The sequence below is a fragment of the Rutidosis leptorrhynchoides genome, chromosome 2 (genome assembly GCF_046630445.1).
Source record: "Rutidosis leptorrhynchoides isolate AG116_Rl617_1_P2 chromosome 2, CSIRO_AGI_Rlap_v1, whole genome shotgun sequence".
Taxonomy (NCBI): Eukaryota; Viridiplantae; Streptophyta; class Magnoliopsida; order Asterales; family Asteraceae; genus Rutidosis; species Rutidosis leptorrhynchoides.
In genome coordinates, this window is record NC_092334.1 from 557251730 (window position 1) to 557262500 (window position 10771).

The 10771-nt window shown below is 41.1% G+C and overlaps 2 protein-coding genes across 2 annotated transcripts; both read right to left on the bottom strand.

The window, feature by feature from the left end:
* Positions 1 to 785: 785 nt before the first annotated feature.
* On the bottom strand, positions 786 to 3665 carry LOC139889705 (DNA polymerase-like). Its single transcript, XM_071872641.1, has one exon. It carries the CDS (start codon positions 3663 to 3665, stop codon positions 786 to 788), a length of 2880 nt encoding a protein of 959 aa, XP_071728742.1.
* Position 3666: 1 nt separating this feature from the next.
* LOC139889706 (probable DNA-directed RNA polymerase) lies at positions 3667 to 6567 on the bottom strand. Its single transcript, XM_071872642.1, has one exon. The coding sequence runs from the start codon at positions 6565 to 6567 to the stop codon at positions 3667 to 3669; it is 2901 nt and encodes a 966-aa protein (XP_071728743.1).
* Positions 6568 to 10771: the final 4204 nt, after the last annotated feature.

The following is a 10771-nucleotide window of genomic DNA, read 5'->3' on the forward strand; positions in this document are numbered from 1 at the left end:
GAGTTCTTGGAGTGACAGCTTTGTATACTCTATTCCTTTTCAACTTCATTGATCTGAAAGAAGTGACAGAAGAAAGCTACTGGCACCCCTATAGAGAGAAGCAGGCGGGAAAGCATTCTACTCCGTACCTTCGGGTTCATTAGCGGTGAAAGAGTGTTCAGTGAGTTGTATCTGCCAAGCCAGTTTCAGTTGATTCTCTTGCAATGACAGTTGGAGAAAAGAAAAAGGTCAAGTACTTCCCGATCATCACTAGCGCAGCGGATTGCTCTTTAGTTAGGACTGCCTTTGTAGCTGTCATTTCTCAAAGAAAAGTTTAAGCCACGGAGAACTCTCTCTTACTCAACCTACTATCAGGCTAGCTAAACTCCTCTTTCTCTGCCAACAAGATTGCCTTCCTTCTCTTGCAGCTGCTATGCCAATTGGAGTTTTGCTGTCGATTCAGCCACTAGGTCAGGTGCAGAAGAGCATTTTTTCTAAGTGGAGTACCGGCAGTTCGTTTTCAAACGTAGGTGAGGTTCATCCTTTTTCGAAAGGTGCTGTCCCTGCTTCTCTGACAAATCAGTGACTTCCTACCTTTCTTCCTAAGACTCTAAAGAGCAAAAGAAGGTAAACGGTTTATTGCTGTCATCTCTCGACTTAATATCCAGCGATGTAAGTAAGAACCTCTAGCGAGACTATCCCTTACTTTTTAGTAAGAACTTCATACCTTTTAGTAAGAACCTCTAGCGAGACTATCCCTTACTTTTTTAGTAAGAACTTCTAGCGAGACTTTAGTAGAGTCTTCATCACGGTGGTTTCTTCTTAGGTGGTTTCTTCTTAGGTTGTTTCTTCTTAGGTTGATTGTCAGTCAACGGTGCTTTCTTCTTTTTAGCTTTCTTTTTAGGTTCTTTCTTGTCTGTCTTAGGCTTCTTCTTAGGTTGATTGTCAGTCAAAGGTATCTCGTCTACAGTTGGGTTAGTGACCTCTGTAGGTTCTTCTTTCATCTCAGGGTCTATCCCCTTTTCCATAAGTGATAATTTTTCATGGAGACTGTGATTCTCTCTCACAAGATGTGTTATATTTTCACTTAGAAACATGACTAGTCTTTTGCTAATGTGATCTAGTCTAGACAAGTCATTCACTTCAATAGGCTCAGTATCAGACCATTTCTCATGAATATGTACAGGTTTCCTTTTTGCCCCCTTATTAATTCCAACCAGGAATTTTTGGTCTTTCTTGTAAACTTCAAGTGTTGACCACTCAATCCGGAAGTGGGCTTCCACAGTTACTTGTTGCTTCAGATCAGGGTCAGCGAGCTGTGACGGAAACCATTCAGGACTGATTTGGTCCTTCGCAGCCCCTTTGAACTTGACTATCTCCTTTCCATCTACAGTTTTGTAGCAATAGGACTTCGGTGCTAAAAAGAATCCCTCAGAGATTCTGTCCTCTAGCTTAAACTTACCTAAGATAGAACTTGAAATCAATTCATCAGGTAGTGGATTACCTAGCACAACAGAGTCTGTATCTGTATAGTAACAGTCCTCTCTTGAGATATACGGGTACATATAGATCCTAGCATAGGCTGTGATAGCAGCTGAAAGTTGGACAGCTGTGTTCTTCGGTGGATCCCAATAATCATTGGATTTATAGTTGTGATGGTAGGAAACAACGTGGCAGTTGTCGTTAAGCACATCAGCTGATATCAATTCACTTCTTCTTAATAACTTTCTGGATCTTACTGTATCGCAGACCTCGGTTTTTGTGCTCTGAGGGTTAATGCCAAATCTACCATAGAGCGAATTCATAAGGATTTTGTACACATAAGACAACGCATCATTCCCAGACTTCTTAGCTTCTAACCTGCTTTCAAAGAGATTGCTTACAAAGTTACTGAAAGGGCTTTCCTTCTTCTCAAAGAGGTAGCCAGAGAGTGGAATCACAGTGTAGCCAATCTCTCTAGCAAACTTCAATTCTTCGCTAAAGTATACACCCACAAACTTTCCTGTTGGAAAAAGGAGAAGCCCGTTCTTGTCTCGATAGGGTAGAAATGGATTCTTGAGAGTTTTCGGACATTCCACATATGCCTCAATAAACCCTAACTTGTTATCTAAGTCCTTCTCTTGAAGATTTCCATACCAGACAGGCGCACCATGTGGCATTGGGAATTCCTTCATGATAAATGGATAGAGAGAGTTTACATCGTAAAAGTATAGGTCCTTGCCATGTGGCTTGTACGCATCCGTGTGACCCCCGTAGTATCCATGTCGTATAAATTGGTCTTCATTTCTGTTAGGGATGTGGATACTAAAATGAGAGTCATCGAAGTATTTCATACGAAAGATGCTCAGTGACAGTGCTGAAAGGGTGATTTTACTCTCAATGTCCACTTTATACAGATTACTATAGATCTCTTGTGCTTTTTGCATCACACCACCTAATAGATAGATGTCCTGTTTCATATAGTCAATATATTCATCTTTCATAGCTGGAAGCTTATCCACGGTAACTTCGTCATAGTTGATAGAACCCTTCGTACCAAAATCAGGACAGAGACTCTTAGCCAGATCATTAAGTGAACCATGGAGTAGATTCAATGAGTCCCTGAAGCGGAATAACATCTTTTTACCTGAATAGACTGCTAACTCGTAAAGCCTATGATTCCTCATAAGAGGTTTTAGATGGAAGTCCTTGTGATTACACGCAAGGTGCTTTAGCAAGATAATACCATCGAATCTAGAAAAGTTGTGGAAGTAAATAGTTTGGACTTCCTTGTTCTTTTTAACAAGAGCAGTGATCCTTAATACCAAGTCAGTAAGTACTTTCTTACTCCGTTTTTCAAAGGCTTCAGGATATAGTATAGAGTAATCTTCGCTATACCAGGTTTCGATCATCCAATTCTGGATTTCTTTACCTGGGAAAACCATCAAGAGACCAGCTGCATAAGGCTTATGAAACTGATTCTTATCCAGTAAGGTCTCGAGATCAGATACAATGAAAGGTCTAAGATCTTGATCTTTTACATCTATCGGGCTTATATTTTTAAGATATCTACGCTTATTATGCTGGATTTTCATTGCTATTATATCATTGGTATCAACAACTCCCACTTCAATAATTTCATTAAGTAAGTTATATCTATCTTCTTCGTCTAGGGAAGGCCTTTTCTTCTTTTTATCCTGGTCTAGATAGACTCTAATCGTGACTCGAACAAGTTGATCCCCATCATCAATTTCTGCTTGTTTAGTGATTAATTTATAGATATTAGAATAGACCACACTTTTGGAAAGTAAACACCCACTATCGTCAGTTAAAGGGATAGCAGGACCAATCGAAAATGTGATCTCCTCTCCGTAAGATCGCCTTATGGTAATTAAAATACCAAATTTAGCGTAACCAGTAGTGATTGAAGGGTAAGCAAACTGGTTTAATAGATCCATTATTAAGAGAGTATGAAGATCGACATCGTTAATAAAAGGTTCTGGTTCTCTGAAGTTATGAGTTGCTATGATCAAACTTTGATGCGGATCCTGCACAGATGTACTTTCAACAGTATTAAAGACGCGATTCAATAATATTTCAGTTGGAACTTGGTCAGTAGTGTAATACCGTATGCTGTGAGTTTTTGAAAACATTGGTTTCATGCTGGTTGTCAACATTTTGATTTGCATTTTCATTTTCATCTTCATTTCAATAATGCACACTGTAATAAGGAATCCCAGATTTAGCAGTCATCTGATCACAGAAATTGAGCCATTTCAATCTATGATTCATACTAGCTTCCTCAGGGCTTGAATACTCTCCGCACACTAATAATGTATATTGATAGTAAGAGTCCACTATAGTTTGGATCCTGTCATCCCAAACTTTTTTCTTCACTTTAGTCTTGTTCATATTGGAAGGTAGATTCAGATCCAAGATACGCTTAAGAGTATCACTTGGTATTACATCACTCAAATCCATAGGGAACTCATCCTTCATAGGAAGGTGTTGAACCAGATTACAATAAAGAAATTGGTTTATGATCTCAAGGGGAGAACCCAAACTTTTCATAGCAGAGCTGTAAATCAGAGGAAGTTTGCTGCTATAAGCAGGGGTAGTTATAAAGTTATCGTGAACAGTATAGATAGGTGCTTTTAACATCTGAAGGTGTTCGACCACAGTCATAGCTATATGAGCATCCTTCTGATGGATAAAGTTGACGAAGGTAGCGACCTCTGTCTTCCTCTTGTCTCTCTTATCAGAAGGTACTCTAAGAGTTACTTGACGTCTCTTCTTACTAATTTGATCATATATCGATATGTTAATTGGAACCATTTTCATATAGTCTTGTATTGTTATAAAGTTATCAACTTCATACAGTACTGCACGGTCACTAGAAGATATGAGCCAACCTATACAACTGATCAAACGAATAAGACAGTCCATGTTTTGGAATTTCTCTCTCCAGAAATCAAAGCACAGTTGAGCAACAGAAAAGCACTCTTTATGACTAAGGAATTGAGAGAGAATACTCTTCTTTATATCTTGGGTAGTGCTAATAACCGTCTTACCATAGATTATTGGCATGAAGATGCTTTTCACTATCTTTCGATCTAAAAGCTTGTTAATTGTCGAGGAGAATTCGTGGTCCTCAACCAGTGAGAATTCGTCGTTCTCATCCAATGTGTATTTCTTCTTGTCAGAAATATAAGATTTAAGTGCTTCTAGGATATCCAGATAAATCTCTTTGATTTCCCCATCATTGGAGGGAAAGAGATTAGTAGACTTAGCGATATTTTCATCCAGTAATAAGTAAGACATTATTTGATACGCACTGGCAGATGCGTCTTGGGTAATTGGAATGCAACTTATAGAACTCCATTGATCATGTCTGATAGATAGATAACCAGATAAAAACTGAAAAGGATGTTTAGCAAGAGTTGATAACTGTACATAAACACTTGCTTTTTCCTCATCCATTGAAGTAGGTTTCATTTTAGAGGGGAAAACATTGTACTTTTCGAGTTCGGTTTCTATTGAAGAAGATAAATAGGATACGGCATTTACAGACTTGAGGGTACGAAAATGGAAGCTTGTAGAAGCTAGTGCTATATCTTTACATATACTTGATTGTTCTATATCAGACGGCTCATTCACAGCAAATTCTACCAGGCTTCGGGAAAGATCCCTTTCATGAAAATGTAATACACCACAGCGATAGATTCGACCCCGGAAATCCAAAAAGGCTGGTAAATAAAATGGAAAACCCTTAAAAGCAGACGCCAAATCAAAAATCAGATGCTCATAACGAGCCTTCTGCATGTCTTTTTGTAAAATGAGTAATAACTCATTATATGAATATTTGGATTTAATAAAGTCATTTTTCATGTATAATGAACGAAGTTTGCCTGTGCTATCCCTCAGATTCATATAGGCTATAAACCTAGGGGCAAGCAATCCATGTTTGACAAAGGTCTTTTCGTTATCAATTATATATTGAAGAAATTCAGAATTGATTTGAAATGGCTGATTCTGGAGAGTATTCATAATATTGCATATTTTTTCTTGATTATAGAGCTCAAGATAGAAATTGTGGACGTTAGTAGAAGTTAAAAGACTGTAACGGCCATACATTTCACTGGTAGGTTGACTTAGGTAACCACCCTTGAGATCTGACAGAGTCACAGCATCAGATTTAGCACTAGAACTGCTCCAGTCTATTGGAGGATGTACCATTGGCAAGTTGAGCTTGATCGGTAATAACGAAATATCAAAGTTACAAATAACATAACCGGCTTTAGGAGTATAATGGGATTTGCCTTTCTTAGCTACATCACTTGTGCTGTTACACTCTATCGTAATCAGTCCCCTTTCTATCATAAACTCTACCAAAGCACTACCTATGGGGTACATCTTCTTATTTGATATTTTTTTACTGATACTGACGGAGATTGACTCCTTAAATTCTTCTATGTCTTCTGGTGCTATATTACCTTTAGCAATCTCTTTCGCCAACCTTCGTTGTCTTACTATATTGATATGAGATCGAACATGTCCTTCCAGTTGCTCAATCAGGGTAGCAACACGAACCATTATATTGACATCGGAAGAGCGAAATAGCACACAAAGAACATGAACAATCAGTCCCTCCAACGTGAACTGACTTAATTCACTAAGCAAGGCGCGATCCTCCTCATTCTCCTTGTTAAGCTTATTAAAAATATAAAATTTAGCACTTTCTCTATTTTCATCAATGAGGATATTTAGGATATTTGTAGTAGACTTATGAAGGGATTGCTCGTCAAATTGCATTGTCATCTCTTCAATCTGCTTCTGTAGATCATATAATTGATTTTTAGTTGCCACCACCTTACCCATAGTTTCATTTTGATTTCTAAAATCATTTAATAAATTAATAACGGAATCTGTGTATTTTCTATGAGAGGTCTTCTTCTCTTCTAATGAACCAACTAGCAACTCCGCAGAACTATAAAATTCATTCCAGAACTGTGAAAGACGAACCTTAGTATCCGGGTCTTTCTTAGATGAAGAATCGCGATCAACCTCATTTTGAACCCAACTTTCTAGGGTTGTTTTTTTTTTTTCCATGGTATTCTACATATTGAAGGCTGGGCTTACAGCAGGATTTTCCCAAATCAGAGCGTTCGGTACCCAGTCCCTGGAAGCGTTCGGTACCCAGTCCCAGGATATCCGTATTGAAGCTCTTGAGCGTTCGGTACCTACAGGCTGAAGTATTGAAGCTCTTGAGCGTTCGGTACCCAGGATGGGAGTATTGAAGCTCTTGAGCGTTCGGTACTCAGTATTCAGTATTTCAGCTCTTGAGCATTCGGTACCCAGGATGGGCGTTCGGTACCCAGGATGGGCGTATTGAAGCTCTTTATGGTGTCATTACCCGTGGAGTTAGCTTACTTTCACCAAGTTATTAGTGGTACTAGCACACTATAGCTAGTGACATATCACTTGGACCGGCTTTTATATGGGGTTTTTGCACTTCCAAAACACAAATGTGTGATGGCGGGCAGCCTTTACCCAGCTCACTAACTCCCCCCTAGATCGCATGTGTTAGAGAACATATTTACATAAACCCCGATACTCTAACACCCTAGGGGACAGACTCCTTATTGCCCTAAAGACTGAGGCAAGGGGGTATGTACTTTTTTCCGATACGTAGAGAAATAGAATCGACATATTGAACTTCTGCGTAGTCTTTCACTGAATGAAGATGCGAAACCTCATCAAGTTGGTCTGCAACCCTTGTCAGCAGGAACCGCCTCTCGAAGGTATATGAATACTAAGTAAGGCTAAGCCTAAGGCAAGCTCTTTAAACCATGGGGAAGGGAAGCTGTAGGAGTAGCACGTGTCACTCTTCCTAGTCTCTATTCCCTATAGGAGCAATAGACTGCATTAGTGGGTAGCTTTAGTGGCTTGTTTAGCGATTGCGCATTGCCGTGCTTTCTTTAATAAAGAAGGATTGATTATTGGTTAAGCTCTCTGGTAAGCGAATAAGGTAGTGCTTCTTAGCAAGATGAGAGCAAGCATTAGATGAAGCCGAGTTTGTCCATCTCGCATATTCGAGAACAAATAGCCTTCAGATTGTGGGAATTGAGTTGACTGCCCAGATATTCGCAAGAGGCAAGAGATGTCCCCTGCTCCTCTCCCTATCGGGGGAGCTGCTACGCTCCTCTTCTGATGCCTTCACGCTCACTCGCTCAGACAAGATGCTGCTAATCATCAAAGCCTGCATTTGTGTCTTCGCTTCTTGCAGGCTAATTCTTTTAGATCTTCTCCCTTCTCTGCTTCCGGGCGATAGAGACTCTACTTATTGAGTTGCCTTCACTCGGGGTTCTAGTTGATGAAAGACTTTTTTCCTATTCCACTGCAAGGGTACGAAACTACGTAGAAGCAATGTCCGCTAAAATCAGTCTTTCTCCTATATAGGAGACCGCCTTCCCAAACTCAACTTAATCACTGGCACCAACAGCTGAAATAGCATAGGTCTTCCCATTTCTCTTTAGGGGATTCCTCTCTATTCCTTGTGTGGGATGATCCCTTCTAGCCGCCCGTAGCCCTGCCTCCAACCTTGAGCAATTCTTGTGTGACTTATGAATTCCATTTCCTCCACTTAACAGTAGAGTCACTTCCTTCCACTCGCCTTACAAGGACCTACTGGACTATCGGCTTTAGATAGTCATCTTCCTCCCCCTATCCTTCCTTTTTACTCGCTTCCTCTCGTCTTTGAGTCGAGTAGCTCTTCTCGATTGCTCTCAACCGCTTCTCCTTGAAAAGTAAAGGTAGGAGCACTTTAACGACGGAATGTACATATGCGCGCGAAGGTGCCGGACAATTTCAGGCTCTTTTTGCCTTCAGTAAAACCGGACAAAACATTGACTAAGTTGATTTAATTCGCATGAGAGGGCTTCGGGACAATCGAGGTGTCAAACATCCTCATTTTGTCTGTTCGCAACTTTCTTTCAATTGCTGGCAGTTGCCCCTGTCGGTGGACCACCCCCCCCAAAAAAAAAATTCCTATATTTAGCTTTCTTTTTTTTTGCCAAAATGAAAAAGAAGTTCTCGCTTGTTTTTCTAATTTTTTCATACTTTATTTAGGTGTGGGCACTCCTCAGCCCGGGGACAATCATCTCTCAAATACACATTAAGATGTTGACCCTTTTTCTTTTCTTTGCTGATTCCTCTCAATGAAATTTTCCATGTTGCACTAAGTTACTTACGGATGTATGCATGCAGTCCGGGAACACTTTGGGGTAAACACCCATCCAAACAACTCCAACAAGAAAAGGTATAAATATGAAAACTTCTCTACCATTTAGATCGGAGAATTTATGGAGGAAATCCGGTTTTAAATTCCCAGAAACCACACGATTATATAGCCAAAGGGAATACGCCGCGCCTAAAATCATCCCAAGCGCTGCTAACGTGGCTACTAAGCTATTTCTTTGGAAAGCTCCTACTAAGATGAGAAATTCCCCGATAAAGCTGCTAGTACCAGGTAAACTCATATTGGCCAAAGTGAAAAAGAAGAAAATGGTAGAGAAATTCGGCATGGTGCTCACTAAACCTCCGTAATATCTAACAAGTCGAGTCTTATGTCGGTCATATAGAACACCAACACATAGAAAAAGGGCTGAAGAAACCAGTCCATGACTTAACATCAGTAGAATGCTACCTCCAATTCCCTGTATGTTCAGACTAAACATACCAATAGTCACCAGATTCATATGAGCTACTGAGGAGTAAGCAATGATCTTCTTAAGATCGATCTGTCTTAAAGTGGTCAAGGAAGTATATATTATAGCAATCGCGCTTAAAGTATAAATGAAAGGAGTGAAGCAAAGTGTCGCTTCAGGAAACATGGGTATTGAAAATCTTAAAAAGCCGTAGGTTCCCAATTTTAAGAGAATTCCCGCCAAGAAGACGGATCCTGCCGTAGGTGCCTCTACATGAGCTTCGGGTAACCAAATATGAACTGGTACCATAGGCACTTTGACGGCGAAAGAGGCGAAAAAAGCAATCCATAGAAAGATTTGGCGCCGCTCACTAAATTCTGTGGTTAATAAAATTTGTAAATCGGTGGTTCCTGTTTGGAAAAGAATCAACAGAATAGCTAATAGCATAAAAACAGATCCAAGTAAAGTATAAAGGAAAAGCTGATATGCTGCCTTGATCTTTCTTTGTCTCGAACCCCATACCCCTATAATAATGGTAGAGTAAGGGGTGGCCCCAAAGCGGAATTGACCGGTGGTGATTGGTCGAAGCTCCAGTAGGTAGCCACTCCCTTCTCAGGGAACCGTACGTGAGACTTCCGCATCATACGGCTCCGTCCCGAGCTTCCGTCGTCGGCCTTGTCATTAGACCACTATCTATGCATGTATTTTCAGCCTGGACTCTATAATCTTTTGCTTCTCGGGTGGTGGCGAACAATGCTGCTTGCGTTGCGGGAGATGCCCGCCCGTAGGGCCCGGCCTGCTTCCCGCCCGAAAGAACCACTCACTAGCTAGCCGGACTAGTGGGGGGCCTATCTGGAGACATACTGAAGACCATGCCTTTCGAACCAAACGCAACGGCCGTCTTCCAAATCAAAAGAAAAAGGGGGAAGAAAGATGGAGTGCAGCCTGTAGAGCACATGTAACGCACAGTCGGGTTGCTCACGCAGCGGATCTCTCTCTTTTTAGATATCTATAGATAAAGAGAGAGAGGTGTGAAAGTAATAGCTTTATGTTATGGCCGCCCCCCGGCTTACGGCCTTTACGCTACTACTACTGTGATGTGAGCGGTTCAAATTGGTTTGATCTTTCCCAATCATCCTGGCCGGAACTTGTACGCAGCACTTGTACGGAGGTGCATGCACAAAGGTTTGGAACTTTTTTATTATCTGAATCTTAAGAACAGGACCCTACCCTATTCTCGAACCCTCTGCCGAGCTCCACCCTGCCCGCATTTCTTTGATTTTTTGAAGGGGCCAAAGAAATGTCTCCACCTGCTGCCAACAGTCTTTCTTCGGAATTCTACTGAACGGGTCGATCCTCGCCCCCCGTTTGTTTTAGCAACTTATCCTAAGGTCTCCTCGCCAAGAGCTCCCCGGCGACGACAGAGGAAGCAACCCGCCTGCTGTGGCGGGGCGGCTTTTTTCTTTCACAATAAGACCTGGACGATTATCCCTACCCTCGGTAGCTTACGAGTTTACGTCCATCCCTGGTCGGGTACAGTTTCCTTTTTCTTTCTCCCTTGTAGCCGTTACCCGAATTCGCGCAAGTGTGTCCACACCCCCCAAACT

Excerpts from the sequence above, each read along its gene's own strand:
- LOC139889705 (XM_071872641.1), bottom strand. The coding sequence starts at position 3,665 with ATGAAGATGAAAATGAAAATGCAAATCAAAATGTTGACAACCAGCATG.
- LOC139889706 (XM_071872642.1), bottom strand. The coding sequence starts at position 6,567 with ATGGAAAAAAAAAAAACAACCCTAGAAAGTTGGGTTCAAAATGAGGTT.